The sequence below is a fragment of the Dermochelys coriacea genome, chromosome 1 (genome assembly GCF_009764565.3).
Source record: "Dermochelys coriacea isolate rDerCor1 chromosome 1, rDerCor1.pri.v4, whole genome shotgun sequence".
NCBI lineage: Eukaryota > Metazoa > Chordata > Testudines > Dermochelyidae > Dermochelys > Dermochelys coriacea.
The window spans coordinates 110,027,852-110,052,312 of NC_050068.2; the positions used below are offsets into that span (position 1 = coordinate 110,027,852).

General features: G+C 41.0%; 1 protein-coding gene and 1 long non-coding RNA gene across 18 annotated transcripts in view; one reads left to right on the top strand and one right to left on the bottom strand.

Annotated features, from left to right (window-relative positions):
* Positions 1-5,775: 5,775 nt before the first annotated feature.
* LOC119857243 overlaps positions 5,776-24,461 on the top strand; it is a 50,351-nt gene continuing 31,665 nt past the window's right edge. For 2 of the 17 annotated variants that reach the window (XM_038407297.2, XM_038405943.2), the window contains exons 1-5: positions 13,127-13,616; positions 20,493-20,576; positions 22,460-22,531; positions 22,609-22,707; positions 24,341-24,424. In XM_038407297.2, the coding sequence (XP_038263225.1) occupies positions 13,136-13,616; positions 20,493-20,576; positions 22,460-22,531; positions 22,609-22,707; positions 24,341-24,424 (820 nt within the window). In that variant the 5' untranslated portion in view covers positions 13,127-13,135. The other 15 variants (XM_038406104.2, XM_038406457.2, XM_038406275.2 and 12 more) reach the window with 12 other exon arrangements.
* Positions 10,712-12,807, bottom strand: LOC122457929. The gene is made up of 2 exons (XR_006277693.1): positions 12,438-12,807; positions 10,712-10,760 (listed from the first exon to the last, which is right to left on the bottom strand). It is a non-coding gene; the product is annotated as an uncharacterized LOC122457929 (long non-coding RNA).

The window sequence follows — 24,461 nt, forward strand, 5'->3', positions numbered from 1 at the left end:
GTGAGCCCTAAAGGTTCCCTAATTCACTTTAACACAGCGCTGTTCAAAACAGTACTGTTAACGTGCACTAGGGAACTGTACAAAGAGAAAAGGAGTACTTGTGGCACCTTAGAGACTAACAAATTTATTTGAGCATAAGTTTTCGTGAGCTACAGCTCACTTCATTGGATGCATTCAGTGGAAAATACAGTGGGGAGATTTATATACATAGAGAACATGAAACAATGGGAGTTATTATACACACTGTAACGAGAGTGATCACTTAAGGTGAGCTATTACCAACAGGAGAGCAGGGGGGAAAACCCCTTTTGTAGTGATAAGCAAGGTGGGCCATTTCCAGCAGTTGACAAGAATGTCTGAGGAACAGTGGGGGTGGGGGGGCGGAATAAACAAGGGGAAATAGTTTTACTTTGTGTAATGACCCATCCACTCCCAGTCTCTATTCAAGCCTAAGTTAATTGTATCCAGTTTGCAAATTAATTCCAATTTAGCAGTCTCCTACTGACCGCTATTCTACTCTTATGAGTAATGTATATAATGTACATTATTCATTACAATAGTATATACAGTACAAAGAACCCCACAAAATCCTGATTTTTTCACATCTACCTAAAACTCAAAAATTGCTAATAAAAGACCTCAGAAATGAAATTAATAACCCCCCAAAACCCAGAAGCCCCACTGTCAAGGTTCCTTCCCCACTCTGAACTCTAGGGTACAGATGTGGGAACCTGCATGAAAGACCCCCTAAGCTTATTCTTACCAGCTTAGGTTAAAAACTTCCCCAAGGTACAAACTTTGCCTTGTCCTTGAACAGTATGCTGCCACCACCAAGCATTTTAAACAAAGAACAGGGAAAGAGACCACTTGGAGATATCTTCCCCCAAAATATCCCCCCAAGCCCTACACCCCCTTTCCTGGGGAAGGCTTGATAAGAATCCTCACCAATTGGTACAGGTGAACACAGACCCAAACCTTGGATCTTAAGAACAATGAAAAATCAATCAGGTTTTTAAAGAAGAATTTTAATTAAAGAAAAGGTAAAAGAATTACCTCTGCAAAATCAGGATGGTAAATACCTTACAGGGTAATCAGATTCAAAACATAGAGAATCCCTCCAGGCAAAACCTTAAGTTACAAAAAGACACAAAACCAGGAATATACATTCCCTCCAGCACAGCTTATTTTACCAGCCATTTAACAAAAGAAAATCTAATGCATTTTCTAGATAGATTACTTACTAACTTAATAGGAGTTGGAAAGCTTGCATTTCTGATCTGTTCCCGACAAAAGCATCACACAGACAGAACCCTTTGTTCCCCCTGCCCTTCCAGATTTGAAAGTATCTGTTCCCCTCATTGGTCATTTTGGGTCATGTGCCAGTGAGGTTACCTTAGCTTCTTAACCCTTTACAGGGTTTTGCCTCTGGCCAGGAGGAATTTTATAGCACTGTATACAGAAAGGTGGTTACTCTTCCCTTTATATTTATGACACCTACATATAACTCAGTGACTTATCTTTGGGGTCTGCCCATCTTATGATAACTCTGAGACCTTTGTTCAGATTTTGAGTTTAGTGTTGTTGAATGATCTCCTAATCAGGTCTAGCAAAGAGCCATTGTTTCAACTGCAGGTAGGTTAAAAAATTTCCGCAGTTTAAATTACATTGCTTTGACACTTACTCAAGTGGTTCATGATCAGTATTCTGGAAAAGCTACTCAAAATAGATTAATTTGTTAAATTACCAACTGGCTCTAATGTCCTGTGAAAATCCTGGTGTGAAATCAGAAATACCAACTAAACTGAACAAAGAGGAGAATATATTTTCTTAATCTATGTCAAGATAGTCAGTATATTCTGGACTTATAAATTGGACTAGGGCAGAGCTTCTGCCTCTGCAGAATCAATAAATGGCAATATTTTAAATGAGACAGTTGACAGTCCTTATTATTCTGTTATATCTGTATCTACTACTCTAGCTTTCATCTCATGAATATATTGTTATGGACGCAGCCATCAACGCCATCAAAAGCCTGCCTGTTATGAACCAACTCAACGATGAACTGACTGTCAAGGAGCTTAGCCTTGCCATAGATGGCTTCCTCAATGAAAAGGCCCCCGGAAAAGACTGCATACCATCGGAGGTCATAAAATGCAGAAAACCTATTCTACTGCAACCTCTTCACAAGTTGCTCTGCCTGTGCTGAAAAGAAGGCAGAGTAACTAAAGAAATGAGAGATGCCAACATCATAATTCTCTAGAAAAACAAGGGTGACAGGAGCAACTGTAACAACTATCATGGCATTTCCCTTCTTAGTATTATGGGAAAAGCCTTTGCCTGAGTTGTCCTAAACAGACTTCAGACCCTTGCAGACAGAATCTATCCTAAATCACAGTGCAGCTTCAGAGCTGAAAGGCCAACTATCAACATGATCTTCTCGCTGAGACAACTACAAGAGAAATGCAGAGAACAAAAAAAGCCCCTATACATAGCCTTCATCCATCTCACAAAGGCTTTTGACTTTGTCAATAAAAGTGGACTATTTGTGCTTCTAGAAAAGATTGGATGTCCCCCCAAGCTCTTAAGCATGATTCGATCCTTCTGTGAAAGATGTACAGCACAATCCAATATGACGGCTCAGTGTTTGAGGCTTTCCAGATGCGTAGCGGAGTTAAGCAAGGTAGTGTACATGCCCCAACTCTGTTTGTGATCTTCTTCTCCCTGCTACTGAAATAAGCTTTTGGTTCCTCAACTGAGGGGATCTACTTGCACACAAGATCAGATGGAAAGCTATTCAATCTTGCAAGATTCAGATCTAAAACCAAGACTCGGGAGGCCCTTATCCACTATCTCTTCTTTGCTGATAACGCAGCAGTGACAACCCACACAGAAGCTCATCTTCAAAGCCTAATGGACAGTTTCTCCAAAGCCTGCCAAGATTTTGGGCTTACTATAAGCCTATAAAAGACTAACATAATGTGCCAAGGAGTTAAGGAAGCATCCTCCATCAAGATCAACAGCTATGAACTCGAAGTGGTGAACGAGTTCACATACCTAGGGCCCACTATAGCAGTCAACATTTCACTTGAAACAGAACTCAACATCCGTACTGGAAAAACCGCCACAACAATGTCTAGACTGAACAAGAGGGTATGGCAAAACAACAAACTGACAGAACACACAAACATCTGTGTGTATCGTGCATGTGTTATTAGCACACTTTTGTATGGGAGCAAGACATGGACCTTATACTCTCATCAGGAAAAGAGGCTCAACAGCTTTCATATGCATTGCCTTCGTCGAATCTTTGGAATCTTCTGGAGGGAGAGAGAGTGTCACCAACACTGAGGTGCTCAAACGGGCCAGCATACCCAGCATGCAAACTCCCCAAACAAATATGCCTCCGCTGGCTTGGGCTTGTGTGCTGAATGAATGATGGGTGCATCCCAAAAGACATTTTCTAAGGCAAATTGGCATCTGGAAAAAGACCTAAAGAATTCCCCAAATTGCATTTCAAGGATGTGTGCAAGCGAAACCTCAAAGAAATGGACATGGATGTGGACAAATGGGAAGATCACACTCAAGACCGCAGCCTTTGGAAACAAAAGCTTAATAAAGGTCTCCGGTGTTACCAGAGAAAGCAGTCCAGCTTCGCAGAAGAGAAAAGAGCTCACAGAAGGCAGAGCCCAAAGGGTCAAAACATCACCTTTAAATATGACAGATGAGACAGAGATTGTCTATCTCGAGTGGGTCTCTTCAGCCACTCTCTTGGTTGCCATAAAACCGAGTAAATTCTTTACCTCTCAGGGGGGCATACCCATGGTCTCTCGAGACTGAAGGATGCCTGCTACTATAATCTGTATCTATGCAGTGTAGTGGTGAGAAATGTCTGTGATCAAGGCCAACAAACACTTTAAGTGAACTGTTTGACATTAATAAAGATGGGAGGAGAAAATCCCCACATTTTTCTTTCTGCCCTGAGCAATTTAAACTTAATCCTATTCCTTCTAATGTCCTTTTCCTTCCATCCTCTTTCCTCTCAGCAAAAAACAAAGAAAAACAACATTACGCATTCTATTTAAATAATGTAAAAAACATGTATCGACCAGAGTCTGCCTCACTCACGCTAAGTAGCACTTTCCTCCACAAGTATGAGAATATAAAGGAAACATGAGAAGAAAGCCAAAAAAGTAGTAAAACATTCATCTAACAATGCTTTTTTCCCTGCTACAGACAAAGGAAGAACTTGAGCACCAATTCATCTCCTATAATGTCTTCAAACTGTACGAGGCACATGTGAGGAAAACATTTACAAAATAAGGCCCCGATTCTGCAGACTGCTCTATAAGCCACATTGACTTCAGCGGCAGTTTGCAGTATCATGCCCTCAGGCTTGGATCCTCAAAGATATTTAGGCTCATAACTTCCATTGAGGGCCCTAAATATCTTTGAGGATGTGGGCCTAAATCCCAAAGTAAGTTACACAGGCCATCCTATCCCTTCTTTCTTTTCCATTCACTCCTTATCTTCTCATTTTCCCCTCCACTTTTATTTTTTCCTGTTCTTTATCCTCTCTTTTCATGTATCTATCGTACACTGTATGAGCAGTTGACAATTTTTTTTAAATTACTCTGGACTAAACCCTCATAGACTTCAAAGCAAGTAATGCTGGGCCCTGTTTGTACAGGACCTACTCCAAAGTAATGTTTAATGTTCTTGTGCTCCTGTTTGTTCTGCAGAAGGTAACTAGAAAACAGTATTGCCAGAACTGTGCACATGCCTAGTGCCAGCATAATCACTGATTAAATTTGTGCACAAAATAGGAAAGAAAACAAAGGAATCAGGTTGGTTTCTCTTCCATTAAAAACAAAGGAAAAAGTTCTGAGAGTGCCAAGTGGATCTGGATAAGATCACTCAAGCTCAAGGTCAAATTCATCCTGGGTGTAACTGCACAATGTAGTTCAGGACAGCCGGGATGAATTTGGACCATTTTATTTAAAAGCTTTTAACAACAGTAAAAAGTTCCATACTTCCAGCGCCCATTTACGATCATGTCATTTTGTAATAAGCAACAAAAAACAATTATTTAGTGCTGATGCAATGCATTAATTATGCATTTGAATGCAAATACATACTGTATGCCCATCAAGTGTACTCATTTATTCAAACAACTACTACAGTAGTAGACTGAAATACTATAACTAGAAGGTTTCAGAAGTGAGCTGTAGCTCACGAAAGCTTACGCTCTAATAAATTTGTTAGTCTCTAATGTGCCACAAGTACTCCTTTTCTTATAACTAGAAGGTGTTTGTTTAATTTACTGTCAGACTAAACTAAGGAAACTGAAAAGCTGAGTGGCACAGTCAGAGCTTTTGAAGGGATATTGTTTACAAGCATCTTCCTATTTACAGTGTGAGAATATCAGGCTCTAGTCTGATCTCATCTGCTGTGCTGGACACTGTACAAATGCACGGGACAGCATGGTCCATATCCCAAAGAGGTTTACAATCTAACCTGCAGTATTTTGATAATAAATCGCCCTTGTTTACCCCACCGCCTCCAGGCACTTGGCAAACCTGGCCTTTCTGCTTAGATTTGACAGGGCATTTACAATACTGAAATGCTTCTGTGCTTTCTTATTTGTACCTCAGCGAGGCCCAGAGACGCCAGGGGCGGATTCATTGTTGCAGAACCGCCCAAGCCAGTTTAGTTTTTCCGGCGGGGGGAAGATGCAGGGCGGGGGAAAGGGAACGCGAGGGCCCCACGCAGCTCCACCGACTGGCCACGGCGTCCTCGGACGCTTTTAACCGTCTTCTGTTTCCCAGCTTCTCCGCTGCTTGGCGGGGAGGCGCCTTTCCAGTCCAGCCCCCGCCCTCGACGAAGGGGAAGGCTCTGCCCGGCCCCGCACCCAGCCTCCCCGCTCTCCCGGGCCCGCGGTGCACCAGGGCCGACCTGCCCCCCGCTCGGGGCTTGGCGGCGCCCTGAGGCGAGCCGGGCGCGGGCTTCGCACGCGGGCGCCATTGTCCCGGGCGGGTGAGGTCACAGAGGGCCCCGCGTTCTGTGCCGCGCCGTGTCCTGGACACCGAGCCCCGCCGCGGGGGCCGGGAGGTCGGAGGCGCCGCGGTGAGCATGGTGCGGGCCAGAGGGGCTGCGGCTCCCGCCTTCTTCCTCCTCCTCCTCCTCCTCCCCTCCCTGTGCGGGGGCGACACGCAGGCGGGCCCCCGGGGGGAGCCTGGCCCAGGTAGGGAGCCGCCACTGGCCCCGCGTGGGATCCTCAGCCCCTCGGGGAGCCCACCCCGGGCACCGCATGATACTGAGCTGCCGCCCCACCCGTAGAGCCGGGGGTGGGGGCTGAGGCTGGCTGGGAGCAGCTGCGCCCTGCCAGGCCCGGCTTTCCACGGCAGCTCCCCCTAGAGGCAGGCCGGCCTGGCACTTAGCGCGCCCCCCGACCGCAGGTGCTGCTAGGCCCCTTGCCGGGGCTGCGGCTGCTGCTGCACCTCCCGCCTCAGGGCTTCACCTCCGGCGCAGCACAGGGGGGGCAGAGGATGCGGTGGGTTCCCTTGATACAAACTGGGGGAGCGGCTAATGGAGTCCCCTCAGGTGGGCGGAGTGTTGAGACTCCCCTCTCATCCCCGGGGCTCCTCTCCTCAAAGAGAGAGCAAGGCCGGGCATGGAAGTAAAGAAGCAAACTCTGAGTGAGACTAAACTGGGCGGGGCAGGGACCCTTTCCTCCAGGGATTTTGTGCAGCCTCCAGCACAATAAAAAGGTCTCGGTGGTGGCCCCTGGCTTCTAGCGTAATACGGGCATGGCTACGCTGCCAGGTGTGATCGCAGTATGTGTAGATACTGGAGTTAGCTTTGATCGAGCTCAGGTAAGAGTAGCAGTGAAGCTTCAGCAGCACAGGTTAGCTTCCCGGAGTATGTTTCCAGGTGGGTTTGTACAGCCCCTGCAGAGGCAGCTTTGTTGAGGGTGGTTCCCTGGAGTAGTTGGATTAATGCTAGCTCAGGTATGTCTACACAGGCTGCAGTCACACACCCTGACTGCAGTGTGGACATACCCACAATCATAGAATCATAGAATATCAGGGTTGGAAGGGACCCCAGAAGGTCATCTAGTCCAACCCCCTGCTCAAAGCAGGACCAAGTCCCAGTTAAATCATCCTAGCCAGGGCTTTGTCAAGCCTGACCTTAAAAACCTCTAAGGAAGGAGATTCTACCACCTCCCTAGGTAACGCATTCCAGTGTTTCACCACCCTCTTAGTGAAAAAGTTTTTCCTAATATCCAATCTAAACCTCCCCCATTGCAACTTGAAAATAACAACAGGCAGGACATTTGTGTTTTGTTTATCCTAGCAGCTCTTTAGGGGAGAAAACCTGCCGAAATAGAAACCCTGATCAAACTCTAGTAATATTCCAGGGGTGTTCTGCAAGTGTTCACACAGGACACTACTAAAATAAAATTATACAGTTTTTGTAGGTCTCTCAAAAAATGTAAATTTCCCAACAAGATTTTTCCTGCTGTTCTTTTCCACTGATACTTCCAAACTATTCCATGTGATTATTCATGCTATTTACTCTATGATACCAGTTTCTTCAAAAAAAATTATTTGAATAGTCTAGAAGGAAAGAGGAAATCTAGTCCTCTGAAAGTTTTGTGCAATATCAAGAGTACAAATACTGGAAATTAAGTGATTTATTCCAGTAATTCACTGGCAGTGAATAGTATATTTCAAAGTCTGCCAATAAATAATGGCAGCAGGAAAAGTAATAAAGTAACTTCATTCTGTAATGCACTGTTAAATACCATATAGTTATTGTAAAAATATAAATATTTTACTGCATATGTTTACTGCCTGCTTTGCACAATATCTCTATTATAATTATGGGACAGACACAAAGTGAAAAGAATATTTTTAACAAGGGCTCATATGATGCAGCTGTATCCATTCTTAATCATTCATTAATGTCTCATCAAAGGAGTACTGTACTTTTTTTGTTTGTTTCATTTACCAAAGGTCAGCATACTTGGAAGCAATTGTCATACACCATTACAGACCTTTTTACATATTTTTCTGGTATTGTTCTAAGCCATCATGTGCGTAAATGAGTCAATTGGTATGCAGATTGTCTATCATTAAAACCATTTCAAAATCAGCTTTGTCACTGGTTTAGAGTTGGAACTTTAGATTCTTGCATATATTTCTTGAATATTTTGTGGTGTTCATAATGGGTATGGTAGGTGGTTATGTCAGACTCTTAAGGGCCCAGTATTTTCAGTGGGAGTTTTGCTTGAGTAATATAGCCTTTATAAAATAGATGAGATTACCAATGGTACTTTAAATCGCAGTAACCTCTGCCAAAGGTTCACGCTCCCTGAGGCTACAGTATCAGAAGTAGCAGGGTGAGAATCACTATTAGAAATATCATTAGATTTGGAGACTCTAGGAGCACAGGACGAACAATAGCAATGAACACAACATTCTCAAGTTATCAATTGTCCTTTTATTAAGAATTTCGTTAAGCACATGAACAAAACCAATTACTGAGACATAACGCAGAGAAATAAACCACAAAAGATCTAACATCAAAGATTTTATACTCACATCCCCAAGGGTACCACCATAGAGATGAGTATCTCTCAGCAGGTGGTCATTTGTGGAAGATCTCCTTCCTGTTGGGGAAGATTCTTCCTCCTTTATTCATGTTGGGGAACCCCTTTTCTTTTGCGTTACAGTCATAACCCTTATGCATATACATGAGGGTTCTAATCCTTTTCCCCTTATCTGGACTTCCACACCCCATTAATGTTGTGGTGCTTCCTTTTCATAGACTATCCTCTTAGCTCTCCTTATCTTCATTAACATTTATATCAACATGTCCCAATGGTAACTTGCTGTCATTGCAGTTTCCCATGATGTTACAATCAGGCATCTTGCGGTAGCGATGGGCACATTGTGGCATATTTTCTTGAACATCACCCATTAATACATCTTTTACGATAATCTTACAACTTTACTGGTACAAGGTTACCCTTGGGTCTGTAATCATGTCAGCTTCTTTCAGGCCTAAAGCTTGATATGGCTAAGCTAAAATTTGACGGGTATCAGCCTGTAGGCCATGCTTTATTTACAGCTTTTTCTTACTTATATACCGAACAAATATGCTTATCAATCCTATACTGCTATAATACTATCCTGCATATTCCTTTTCTGGCCTGATAGCTCTATAAACTTTATATATGCAAATATCAATGAGTATTTACAGGGAACTGATGAAAGATATTCTGTAACTGTAGTAAAAGAGAGTTATATTGTGTTCTGAGAAATAATGTGGAAACTAGTTTATTTATGGAGATTTATCATCACTATAGCCTTTGGAATTCTTAGATTGTTCAAATAATAAAGCAATGGAAATGGCCGCTGCCCCTCAGTTTGCCAGAGCTGTTGCTTTTGGTGCAGAGAAGCACCACAGCATTCCCATTGGATTGAGCACACCACCTGCTAGCACAAGGGATTATAGAGCTGTCAGATTGACTTCATTGAAGGAGCAGACCCTTATTACTTGGTGTATGACTTGGTGTAATAGATACTGTGGCAAGAGTTTTAGTATGGCTAGTTATATTTTGGAAATAAAATCTTAACTATATTTATGATTTATATAATAGATTCTTATTGTAAAATGTTTCATTTTCAGATGCACACGTTCCAGTCCTTTCCAAAAATAAAATTAAATCAATGATTAAGTTACTCAGTAAGTAGCATTTCTTTTATCTTAATTTACAATATTTATTACTGTGTGCATGCAGTCTAGAACGTTATGTCTTATGTTATGCTTAAACTATAAATCCATCACAGAAGAGCACTCAGAGAAAGATTTCAACAATGACGTAAAAATGGGTCAAGACAATCCACAAAATAAAATATCTGTAATAGATCTAGCAACAATTTAAAGTGTTTTTAATAATTTTGCTACTTCTTGTAATGTCTGGCACGTCTACAGCATAGACGAAAGGTGTAATTCCAGCTCAGGTATATGTACACCACTAGCTCTGCTCAAGCTAGGGCACTGAAAACAGCTGTGTGGCCACAGCAGCTCAGGTTAGCTGCCTGAGTATATACATATGATCTCAGTCATGGCTGTACTTGGGTGGTGAGCCCGAGCTGCCACCCATACCACTGCAATCATACTACTGTTTTCATCGTGCTAGCTCAAGTACATGCCTACCCAAGCTGGAAATTACATCTCTCCGCCACAGAGTAGACAAACCTACTATTAGTAGTTCTTTTATTTCCCTGTTGTTATTTTTCCCTTAGACTTCATTCTCTTTAGAGACTGCTGTCGTTTACAATCTGAATATGAAAGAGGCTCTGAGATTTTTGTACTGAAGAACTAAGTGTTTTGGAAAACCACTTTGGCTTTTCTTTACCCATGCAGAAAGGACAGCAGGGGAATATTTTAGCTCAGAGGCTGTCTAAATAGAGTACGGAATGTATTAATGCTTGTTATAAAGAAGTTGGTGTCCAAATACCAAAAAGGAAAAGGTCTCAAGACCACTGGGCTCACTACCAAACAGACAGACAAACCACAGCAGTTTCTAAAATTCTCAATTGGAGCTTTGTGCATACCTCCACCCAATATAATTGTATAGATTCAAGGCCTAGCTCAGATGCCCACTTTGGGAAAATGCTTCTTCAGTCCCTCTTCCATTTTCCTATCATCTTCAGATTGAAAGTGTGCGTCATACCAGATGTTAGCTTCATCTGTGGGAGTAATTTTATGAAGGAGAAAACTAAAGTTACTCACTTAACAATAGCTGGAGTTTGATGAAAATCTTAATGTCACAGATTCACACTGTGCCTCCTTTCACCCTGTCAGAGTTCCCAGGTAACAGCACCTCTGACCCCTCCTTGACTCTTCAAACATTCCAACCTCTCAGGCCACCCTGCCTGGGGTGGAACCACACAGTTCTCTCACTCTCAAGCTGGGCCCTGGATGACAGTTCCCTGGTACTAATCATGGTTGACTCAACAGGTCTGACTTACTGCCTGCAGTTCTGTTCCCTCTGGAAGCAATGACAATGGTAATTAGAGACCAAACAGCCTTCTTCAAGCAAAGTATTAGTATTAGAACAAAGGCAGTTCAGAGAAAATACACCTTAAAAACAATAAACCAGCTTATATGCATGCCTGCTTTTTTCTTAAGGTTTATCATTCCCTGCATCTGGAAAGGCCCAGCTCCTTCAGACACTGCTACAGAGCCTGTGCTCTGGTCTACACTACAAACTTATGTCTGTATAACTACGTCAGTCAGGGGTGTGGAAAATCCATTCCCCTGTGCAATGCAGTTATACCGACCGAACCCCTGACATAGACAGCATTATGCTGACAAGAGGGCTTCTCCTGTCCATATAGCTACTAGAGGCAGAGTACCTACACCAACGGGAGAAGTTCTCCCATCGGCATAGGTAGTGTCTTCACTAAGTGCTACAGCCGTGCAGTGCTGTAAGTGTAGACAAGTCTTGTCAGCATGTCTCCCTGTCAGAGCACACTGACAACTGGCTCTCCTCCTCCTCCTGAGAAGTGCTTTTTAGCAGTTTATTGTCTAGTACCCAGCCTGGGGCTGGAAGTATACCATTGTCTTGTAATTGGCACCCTAAACCGGTTGTTCTCAACCAGGGGTACGCAGAGGTCTTCCAGGCGGTACATCAACTTATCTAGATCAGTGTTACTCAACCTCGGGGTTGTGATTCCGGGGGGGAAGGTCATGGGATGGGTTTAGGGGGGTTGCAAGTGCAGCGCCAGAGTTGGGGAGTAGCAAGCAGGGCAATTGACTGGGGTCCCATGCCACGGGGGGCCCCACAAAAATAAGTTATATGCTTCAGGCCTGGGCATCAGGGTTAGACTTTAGCCCTGGGTGGCAGGGCTCAGGCTTCAGTAGTCTGGAAAGGCTGAGCACCACAGCCCTAAATGTTTGGTCAGAGGTTGCTTATCCAGGAAGCCATTGTGTTCTCTTCCTGTTTGTACCTCCCACAGCCCCTATTACGCTAGATGAATACATTTATATAGGAAAAAATTGTTACATCTCACTATTTCCAGACTAATGCATAGCAACTCTGACAGTATTCATAAGATTATTACACATCAGCTCTACTTCTGTCATATATCCCAATTTGGAGTCTCGCTATTATGACTGGTTGATAGGAACTACAAGGGACTGAGCTGTAGTAACTCGTTTACAGACACAGTCTCAAGGGGATTCTGCATCTGGGGTAATATGTGCTTATTCTGTGTGTATGGTGCACAGCTCCAAGAGTTCAGTTCTGTAGAGGTAATAAATGTAGGAAACTAATACCCAGTTAATGAGATACATTAGTTTTTCACCTCAATTTACATTTCATTTTGATGAGGTTACTCTTGACGAAAGGATTTTATACTCACGTTCTCAGTTTCTTTAAAATCCTTGATAATCCACACCTTCCTCTCATGTACATTGTTTCTCTTATTAAATCCTTTTATATAAAAGTTTTGGGGTTGCTTATTTTTCTTCTCTCCTTCTGGATTAGAGATACATTTCATTGCTAAAAATTAGAAGCAATATTTTATGATCAGTAATTCTCATTTACAATTTACTGTAGTATTTGACACTTTCAAAACAGTTTAAAATACTGTAAATATTTTCTCTCTTTTGTCTTTTCACAAGTAGTCATTCACCTATTTTATTTTAGATCATCGGATTCAAGTTCTGCACCAGAAGCATATGATGCATGAACCTAAACTTTCAGAAAAACAAGATGAAGTGTTAAGCACACCTGTGAATATGACAGACGTAAAAGGCAAGTATTCCCAGTTTTTAAATTTCTTATCTATCCTCTTCCGATAAAATCCATCCCTGTGCAGGGAGCCAGCACAAAGACTGAATTACTTCAACTTTGGCACCAACCTTGTGCTAGCCATCTGAATTTCATACCTACTGTGTGAACATACAGAATTATGATTTTAATATGTACAATTATATAGTTTCAGGGCCATCTGTAAAAACACAGTTATTACCAAATGGAGTGCAGATTGATGTGCAAGAGATGCTATCTTCTAACAGTGTGACAACAGAAGCAGCTCAGGTATCTAACACTTCTTCAATGCTGATTATTAACAAGCTGCAGAAGATTTTCCCAAATATACTTTTGGACACTCGGACAAAATATAAGAAAGTGGATAATGAAAAAAAAGAAGAGGGTAAAAAGAAAAGTATGTTGTTTCCTGATTTGGAGCAAGATAAAAATACTGGTAATAACAAAGACAGATTAACAAGAACTAATATTACTATAAGACTCCATTCCAATGATAATTCAAGCCAAACTCAGATTGATATTTACAATTTAAAAAATTCAAGAGCGAATCCTGAGGTGCATATTGTCGCCAGCAATATTATTGACCAACAAAATAAAATAAATTCAGTAGTAGTACAAGATGATGTTTTGCAAGTGACCATAAACAGTTCACTGGATAAGAAAATACAGAATAATAATAAAGTAAGAGGAAAAAATCTTGCAAAAATTGAGGCTGGAAATGTGGAAAGAAACTCCACAGGTAGCAACAGGAAACAACTTCTTATAGCAGGTATGAAATTCTTTTCTCTTTTCAATAAAACATTAATTCCCTGTGAAAAGCTATTTCTACATTGTTGCAAAGTAAAATTAGTTTTACTATAATATTATTTAAAGACAGATTGTAAACTCCTTACTCACACTGGTGAGTAATTACTCAGATGTTGTCTCACTGATTTTAATGGGACTACTTGTGAGTAAATGCTCACTGAATGCAAGTGGTTCTCAGTGTAATATTTAGATTGTAAATTCTTTAGGTCAGGGATTCTCTTTTCATTATGTATGTGAAGAGAACTAGCACAAAGGGAGTCCTAAGCCTTGATTGGGTCTTCTAGTTGCTACTGCAATAAAAATATTCAATACAAACAATAATACCCAAGGACATGTACTTCATGAAAAGCTTGATGATTCAGCAAATCACCTGTGCAACATACTGGAGATCAACTTCAGATAAATTTAAAATTTGAAGATTTTACTGAATTAAATTTGAAAATGAGTAGTCCAATCAGTGAGACAAGGTGGGTGAGGTAATATCTTTTATTGGACCAACTTCTGTTGGTGAGAGAGAGAGAATCTTTCGAGCTACGCAGAGCTCTTCTTAGGGTCTGGGAAACTAACATGGCTACAACAGCACTGCATACATAATACAATCAGTGTAATAGTCCATGTGTTATTAAATTTGATATTCTATGTATGCTGGTCCAGATCTTCCACACTCACCTAATTCCCATCAAAATCAATGCACCCAAATACCTTTGAGGATCTGGGCCTCTGTTGCTAAATTTGTAATGCAGGAAAATTCTGCAGCACTCTAAATTTAAACCACAACTGCAATGTACAGGTTGTCAGAAGAAACTGGAGGTTTTGGCAGATGGGGTTTTGGCTCTCACAAAAAAGAGTGTAAAGATGATTCGGGATTTCCGATGTAAACATCTGAATGTGAAATTGATTAATTTTAAAACTCCCTGGCGGTGAAATTGACCAAAATGAACCAGAAATTTGGTAGGGCCTTTGTAATAGTTAATATTGATATTTAATTGCCATCATGTTTCAGAGTTAACACCCCATTCAGATGAATGAGAGTTTTTTCCGACTTTTCAGAGCTGCTATTTCAGGCTCTCTGCAGAATCAAGGATATAGAATTGCAACCATTTATGCTTGCCTCATGTTTGGAAGGTTTTCTTTGCAACCATAAACTCTAGAAACTCTCTTCTTTTTAATATAAGATTGCATGCTGAAGCACAATTCTGGAGTAGAGTAAGGATTCTACAGCATACGTCTATAGAATTATAACATACATAGGATCATAATATTATCTTGTATCTTGATTTCAGCTGAAGTTTTTGAGTTTGGATTAGTGGCAGTGTGTGGTCTTTATTTTGTAACTTTATAATATCAAGTAAAATTTCTCCCACAAAGGAACGTAAATGCAAATAGTATTACCCATGGGAAAGAAGCCCTTGAGGAATTCCACCATGATTTCAACAATTTCCATCCCACCATCAACCTCAGCCTAGACCAATCCACACAAGCGGTCGATTTCCCAGACACTACATTGCTAATAAACGATGGTCACATAAACACCACCCTATACCAGAAACCTACTGACTGCTATACTTACCTACATGCCTCCAGCTTCCATCCAGGACACACCACACGATCCATTGTCTACAGCCAAGCTCTAAGATACAACTGCATTTGCTCCAACCCCTCAGACAGAGACAAACGCCTACAAGATCTCTGTCAAGCATTCTTAAAACTACAATACCCACCTGCTGAAGTAAATAAAAAACATTGATAGAGCCAGAAGAATACCCAGAAGTCATCCACTACAGGACAGGCCCAACAAAGAAAATAACAGAAAGCCACTAGCGGTCACCTTCAGCCCCCAACTAAAACCTCTCCAGCGCATCATCAAAGATTTACAACCTATCCTGAAAAATGATCCCTCACTCTCACAGATCTTGGGAGACAGGCAGCCCCCCAACCTGAAGCAAAATACTCTCCAGCAACCACACACCACACAACAAAAACACAAACCCAGGAACCTATCCTTGCAACAAAGCTCTTGCCAACTCTGTCCACATATTTATTCAAGTGACACCATCATAGGACCAGCATTTGCTCAAGAAACTCCCTGAAAAAGCACAAGAACAAATCCGCACAGACACACCCCTGGAGCCAGGACCTGGGGTATTCTATCTGCTACCCAAGATCCATAAACCTGGAAATCCTGGACGCCCCATCATCTCAGGCATTGGCACCCTGACAGCAGGATTGTCTGGCTATGGAGACTCCCTCCTCAGGCCCTTCGTTACCAGCACTCCCAGCTATCTTCGAGACACCACCGATTTCCTGAGGAAACTACAGTCCATTGGTGATCTTCCTAAAAACACCATCCTAGCCACTATGGATGTAGAAGCCCTCTACACCAACATTCCACACAAAGATGGACTACAAGCCGTCAGGAACAGTATCCCCGATACTGTCACGGCTAACCTGGTGGCAGAACTTTGTGACTTTGTCCTGACCCATAACTATTTCACATTTGGTGACAATGTATACCTTCAAATCAGCGGCACTGCGATGGGTACCCGCATGGCCCCACAGTATGCCAACATTTTTATGGCTGACTTAGAACAACGCTTCCTCAGCTCTCGTTCCCTAATGCCCCTACTCTACTTGCGCTACATTGATGACATCTTCATCATCTGGACCCATGGAAAAGAAGCTCTTGAGGAATTCCACCATGATTTCAACAATTTCCATCCCACCATCAACCTCAGCCTGGACCAGTCCACACAAGAGATCCACTTCCTGGACACTACGGTGCTAATAAGCGATGGTCACATAAACACCACCCTATATCGGAAACCTACTGACCGCTATTCCTACCTACATGCCTCTAGCTTTCATCCAGATCATACCACTCGATCCATTGTCTACAGCCAAGCGCTACGATATAACCGCATTTGCTCCAACCCCTCAGACAGAGACAAACATCTACAAGATCTCTATCATGCATTCCTACAACTACAGTACCCACCTGCTGAAGTGAAGAAACAGATTGACAGAGCCAGAAGAGTACCCAGAAGTCACCTACTACAGGACAGGCCCAACAAAGAAAACAACAGAACGCCACTAGCCATCACCTTCAGCCCCCAACTAAAACCCCTCCAACGCATCATCAAGGATCTACAACCTATCCTGAAGGACGAGCCATCGCTCTCTCAGATCTTGGGAGACAGACCAGTCCTTGCTTACAGACAGCCCCCAATCTGAAGCAAATACTCACCAGCAACCACACACCACACAACAGAACCACTAACCCAGGAACCTATCCTTGCAACAAAGCCCGTTGCCAACTCTGTCCACATATCTATTCAGGGGATACCATCATAGGGCCTAATCACATCAGCCACACTATCAGAGGCTCCTTCACCTGCGCATCTACCAATGTGATATATGCCATCATGTGCCAGCAATGCCCCTCTGCCATGTACATTGGCCAAACTGGACAGTCTCTACGTAAAAGAATGAATGGACACAAATCAGACGTCAAGAATTATAACATTCAAAAACCAGTTGGAGAACACTTCAATCTCTCTGGTCACTCGATCACAGACCTAAGAGTGGCTATACTTCAACAAAAAAGCTTCAAAAACAGACTCCAACGAGAGACTGCTGAATTGGAATTAATTTGCAAACTGGATACAATTAACTTAGGCTTGAATAGAGACTGGGAATGGATGAGTCATTACACAAAGTAAAACTATTTCCCCATGGTATTTCTCCCTCCCACCCCACCCCCCACTGTTCCTCTGATATTCTTGTTAACTGCTGGAATTAGCCTACCTGCTTGTCACCATGAAAGGTTTTCCTCCTTCCCCCCCCTGCTGTTGGTGATGGCTTATCTTAAGTGATCACTCTCCTTACAAAAAGAAAAGGAGTACTTGTGGCACCTTAGAGACTAACAAATTTATTAGAGCATAAGCTTTCGTGAGCTACAGCTCACTTCATCGGATGCATTTGGTGGAAAAAAACGTTTTTTTCCACCAAATGCATCCGATGAAGTGAGCTGTAGCTCACGAAAGCTTATGCTCTAATAAATTTGTTAGTCTCTAAGGTGCCACAAGTACTCCTTTTCTTTTTGCGAATACAGACTAACACGGCTGCTACTCTGAAACTCTCCTTACAGTGTGTATGATAAACCCATTGTTTCATGTTCTCTGTGTGTGTGTATATAAATCTCTCCTCTGTTTTTTCCACCAAATGCATCCGATGAAGTGAGCTGTAGCTCACGAAAGCTTATGCTCAAATAAATTTGTTAGTCTCTAAGGTGCCACAAGTACTCCTTTTCTTTTTGCGAATACAGACTAACACGGCTGCTACTCTGAAACCTGTCATCATAGGACCTAATCACATTAGCCACGCCATCAAGGACTTGTTCACCTGCACATTTACCAATGTGATATATGCCATCATGTGCCAGCAATGCCCCTCTGCCATGTACATTTGCCAAACTGGACAGTCTCTATGCAAAAGAATAAATGGACACAAATCTGATATCAAGAATCATAACATTCAAAAACTAGTAGGAGAACACTTCAACCTCTATGGCCACTCAGTTGAAAGATTTAAGGGTGGCAATTTTGCAAAAGAAAAGCTTCAAAAACAGACTCCAACGAGAAACTGCTGAGCTTGAATTAATATGCAAACTAGATACCATTAACTTGGGTTTGAATAGAGACTGGGAGTGGCTGGGTCATTACGCATATTGAATCTATTTCCCTAAGTTAAGTATCCTCACACCTTCTTGTCAACTGTCTAAATGGGCCATCTTGATTATCACTACAAAAGTTTTTTTCTTCTGCTCATAATAACTCATCTTAACTAAGCCTCTCACAGTTTGTATGGCAACTTCCAACTTATCTGTATATAATCTTCTTACTATATGTTCCATTCTGTGCATCCAATGAAGTGGGCTGTAGCCCCCGAAAGCTTATGCTCTAATAAATTTGTTAGTCTCTAAGGTGCCACAAGTACTCCTTTTCTTTTTGCGGGTACAGACTAACATGGCTGCTACTCTGAAACCAGTATTTTTTTAATCTTTCAATTTTGTTTCAGAATTAAATAAAGTTAAAGAAGTTGATATAACAAGTAATGCACAAGATTTTCCAGTGCTAATAAATAATTTTACTTTAAATAGCTTGTACAGTGTACAAAGTCAAGGGTCTTTTACTGGTAAGTAGAAAATGTTATGCTTGGCAAGGGTAAAATTAGCCAAAAGGTCTAGATTTGTATAATAGATTTTCCCATATAAGCAATATGATGGAGATATCATGAAAGTGATACCATTAATGGGGGGGGGGGGGTCAGTCTAAAGAAAGCAGTTCTCTATTGTCAGCAATAGTGGAAACCAGCTTCTGCTATCAACTATATTAAAAACATTATGAAAGTTGTAAAGTCAAGCACTCGAAGATAGGAAATGCCGAAATAAGGGTTGCCTGTTCAGTGGGGTATTTGACAGCACAGGAGAGACAGTCTCCCTGCTCTCAGTTCCAGTGCCCAGCCCCGGGATCCACTGGGAGCAGCAATTATAGGGAGTCCTTCTGAGCCCTCATAGCCCTGGGCTGGTGCATGCTTAATTGCTCTGTGTGGATGGCAGATGCACAATCCGGTCAGCACTAGGAGCAGTGAGAGCCATAAGCATGGTCAGCAAAGATTGAATCTTCAGAGATTTTAGCTGCTAAAATAGGTCTCTACTGAAAACATGCAAACTGCAGTTTATCAAAGACTTATGATGTGATTAAACTTGGGGGAATTTCCCCAGGGATAGCAAAAGGCACATTCCTGACACACAGGCCATCCCACTCCCAAATTTCGAGTCCCTATTCCAAAATATGGGAGTGCTACAGCATTTCAAAGAAAAAGTCTCAATTTTTTTTACATTTTCCTAGTCCTGTTCTCTGAAATAGCTGAACTGTTTTGGCTGAAACCTATAACTAACTAATCAGCCCAAATAATTAAAGTATCGCAAAGTTATAAGCAACTAAAACAGGAGCTAATAATAGAAAGCGTCAAGGCAACCTTAATAATAAGTAGTGGTATCAGCCCTGCCTAAAATAATAATAATTAATAATAATGATGTTGAAGAGAAGGATGCCGGAAGAATTATGAAGGGAGGAAACATAGCTTTGAAGAAAGGTATTTCACTCTTTTATAACCTCCCCTCCTTCAATTTATCTCTTAGCTACTGAATTCCTAACTTAATAAATCTCAACTGGTAGCTGGAGAGCTGCTTGATTGAGGTGAGCAAGCAATGGATAGGCGCAACAGCCGTAAAAACTGAAGTTCTATACGATCTCAAATCTTTGCGTATGGACACATGCACTTGCTGCTGCTCAGGGTACCCTTCAATATTGCCTATTGGTGGAGGCTGATCTCGCTGGCTAGGTCCAAAACTTGGAAGGTGCTCAGTCCCTTCAATTCCAGTTGATGCCAGTGAAGGTCTGATGCTGCTTTGGAACTCCTGTTGCAAAGGGCATATGTAAAGTCTTTGAAAATGGAGCAGATACGCCACACCAGTTGAGGATGTAGATTGATAAATTTTAATTAACAATTGTGAATGAAGTTTACTCTGTCTCTGTTTTTCAACTTTTCTGAGGTGGGATAGTGCTCCAGTAGTAGACCCTCTAGTGATTTGGGGATAGGGGAATGACCAGAATTTTCCTGTTGAAAAGTCTAATCCCTGGATAATCATAATGCTTTTTACACAGCAAATGGTTTTTTGTTGATGTAAAGCCAATACATTAACTAAATCATAGCACTGATTTTCATTTTCACCAAATCAATTTTCAAAAATTTATTAAACATTGTACATTTACAGATTTGACAACAAATAGTATGAAACAAACAAGTAGTCCTTCACCATTTTCTGAAGAAACTTATCCAACAGAGAGCAAAGCAACAGGTTAGGAAAAAGATATTTTTAAAAAATTGTTGCGTTTTCCCCCTTCAGAAACGTATCATGAAGAGCTTGACTATTTAACAACATTTTCCATCCCTGAATATTTCCTACCACAGAAACTGTGAAAATTGGTTCTACTTCCAGTTAATCATCAGTCTGCTACAGGAAGCCTATTAAAAACTTCTTGTATTTGGCACAAAATTATAAAACTTTGCAGAGGGGACAGAGAAGGGTATCTCATTCATAGAGAAGCCCATATGTTCCCTTTTATGGCATTGTCCCCTATAGCTACATATGTTTTTTTTTAGCCTTAATTGCAGCTTAAAGTTTGCTCTGGCAATTTTGTAGAGACATGATTAAGTCACACAAGGAATTTTTGTGACAAAGGTGTTACTACAATTTGAGTAGAGTACCTACACAGTGGGTGTAGGATAGAGATTTGGAAGCTGTTCTCCTAAAGCCTCCCTTTTTTGTTTCTCTTAAATACTGGTGTGTTGTTGTATTTGGTTATGAAGAGGAGCAATTTTCCTATTCATTGGAAGGAATTTTGCCCTCTACAATCACCTCCTTCCATTGTTGCTCTGTAACCATAGTTGACCGAGAAGCCTGTTTCTGAGATCAGTAATGGAATATATAGCAATATAGAGATGCTTCCACCACCATCTCAGTGGTGGCAGACAGAGGCAAATTACTAATAAATATAGCTTACTTTTCCTGAGAGGCATCAGCATCGAAAGTGTTAATCAGGGAAGAGTTTATTTGTGTTTGGCATTTATTTAGTGTAGGATTCCTTTATTACGTCAACCAGGAAACCACCTCAATATGTTATCCAATTAGTGTACATGGTGTTAAAAAGTAAAGATAAATTTGCAAGTTATATTAATGTAACCCAGAAAACCTAACATTAAGTCCTACCTAACATCGTGTTTACTGTAGGAAGTTGCCCACCATATGTACAGAGGTACACTAGGCCGAATTAACGTTTAAATGGCAGTTTTACCTTTCACGGGAGAATGGGCGTTTGTACAACTGAAGTGCAATTTATTGTTTTTATTATCTTGTGCTGCATTCCCCCCCGGCCTTTTTTTTTCCTCGCATTTTAGAAGCCTTTTAATGAGAAAGGGATATGACAGGCAAGTTTAATTTTTCATCCCATTTTTACAATAGCAGTGGATGTCACATAAGAACTATAGCTTCAGATGGAGATTACAACACTTCCTTCAGGATGTCAAATCCCAACCTTATGGGCTTCCAGTTCCAATAGACAGCTTTGAAAATCTTAGCCTGAACGTATTCCCCATATATTTTACATATTTATATTCTAATAAGGGACAGTCCAGCTTTTGACTGAGCTCTGCAAGAAAGGAAAATTAAGATAATTGGACTCACTGGAAATTATGACCAGTGCTTTTTAAATTCTGTTTTATTTTCTTTCCTATGTACTACTGGCAACTAGTGGTTTTATTACTCTCAGAACTAAGTAGAAAAGTGTTCTGCCTGAATGCTTAGCACTGAGAAATCCCGACTGCCATCTCCAGAGTGTCTCTGACACTTTAGTGTGGCTTGTTCTGCCATCGTTGTAAGCTGCCAATCTAACAAGCCTGTTTTTATTTCTGTCTACAGAACGTTCTTCCACTGAGACATTGCTTTGGTGAAGCCATTTAAATTTTAGTTTTGTTATCACCGAGTGTTCTCGCAGAAGCCCTAAAATCCATTTGCAGCTACTCATTTTATAGCACCTATCACTTTACTAGCTATATAATTAAATCATTCCAAAAGATATTTTCATCCTCATTTTTGATTGGTAAAAGTACTATTCAGAGTAGTTCACTACAATTAAAGTATGGAAGAATTGACCACAAGTGTGTTCATATGTTTGTTTGCAGATCTGCCTGAATCAGCTACTTATCCATTGCATCAGTTGAACCATATTTTACAGACGCTGGAAGATCACATGGGTAAATCTAAATATTTATGGTATAACTTTTTAAATACAAGATTCAATCACTTTCTAGTAACTTAATATTTTTTATAGGTGTTCAAACATATAATTTCCAAAGTGTAAAAGAAAGCCATTCTCAAATGTCAGTGAGGATGCTGAAGAATGTATTACAGGATTTACAGAAAGAATATAGTATGTATATTTCACTCTCCATTAATCTTTATATTTTGTAAACATAACATTGTTATTTTATGGATGAACACACTTTAACATACTGGAAACAGAGAGGATCAAATCCTCTACTGATGTAAATTGGTGAAGTGCCACTGAAGTCATTATCGATTTACATCAGCTGAAGCTCTGGTACGAGGCCTCTATCTTCAGTTCAGTTTTAACTTGGGCTACAGCCAGATGCTACATAAACTTCACACAGTGTAAGAGGTATTGGTAAATAACATTATTAAAATCCAGAACGTATGAAATTGTGCGCTGAATGCCTCTAATAACCAGGATAAGAGAGGCAAACGTTACCAGATAAGAAATGTAACTACGTTTACATTTCTTGGACGGAAAGAAAAAGGCATGTAAAACAAATAGCCATCTGCTCTTTTAAGAACTTACAAATAAAGGCCCTGATCCTGCAATTGCTTATGTACTTGCTTAAGCTCAAGCACATGAACAACCCCATTGATTTTAATAATGATTTCAACAAATAAAAATCAATGGGGACTTATTAATGTGCTTAAAGTTAAGCAGATACATAGGTGATTGCATGATCAGGGGCTTATTTATTACCCCTAAACTATATATACAATGTAATTAAAAAGAGAAGCCTGCTATAAAAAAGCTCCCTCAAATGCCGTACCAAACATATTGGGGGCTATAGTATGTACACACATACAAAACCCTGCTGCCACTGAACGTAGATCACAAGTACATTTCACATAGGCCTAGAGCTGGTGCTAGGGGCATGCAGAGTACAGATGCATGCAGCACCCTATTTAGTAGCCCAAGCAATTAAACAAATAGGAAGATGCTAGGAGGTGAAACCTCCTGTTCGGGAAGAAAGAGCAGTGGTAGTCAGGGAAGTGCCTGAAGAAACTGATGCCTCTCTTGGCAGTTCTCACACTTCCTCTGGAAAGAGGAAGCAAGCATTGTGTAGACCACTGAACAACCAGTCATCAGCTAGTATGCCATGTTCAGCTTAGTGATAGAGGAGGAGCTATGCTCTGTTGCCATTGAGTTTACTGGTCTATCGATCCTACTATTATTTCTGCTTTTAGAATTGGATCTGAAAAGTCATTACAGTAGAACAATGGGTAAATGCTTTTCTTTTTCAAGTGCCTTTTCCAACACTAGAAAGAATTCACCTGCTCATACACATTTGTGACATTGAAAAGTATAGTATAACCACGCTCTGCTCAGGGTAGCTCTTCTTATATAAATATTATTAAATCCTGAGGAAAAACACTGAAAACAGACAATAAATACTAGTAGAGAATGTTGCTTTAATGGATATTTTGCCTGAGTAAGGACTTCAGGAGTTGGCTGTGAGAAAACAGAACAAAGGCTCACTAGTAAAAAATAAAAATGAAAATACAAAGAAATACACAAAACCAAAGAATAAAAGAAAGGAAATAAAATATTCCTGGGCCTGATTTATTAATATCTTGAAAGGGTCATTTGTTACGGATTAGGTTGAGAACACTGATTCCCCAAGTTGCATGTAAGCAATGAAATACATCAGTACTGCAACTTGTCAATGCAATACTTTTGAGTTTACAGGAGTAAAAACAAACATTCCCCCCCCCCCTTGTTGTTATAGAAACACAGGTGCCTTTATCAGTTAGTGAGAGTATGAACTCTTCAGTCATGGAAAACATTCTTCAAGATTTAAAAAAACATAAAGGTAAGGGAAATGTGGATTGATTGCACATAGAAAGAAA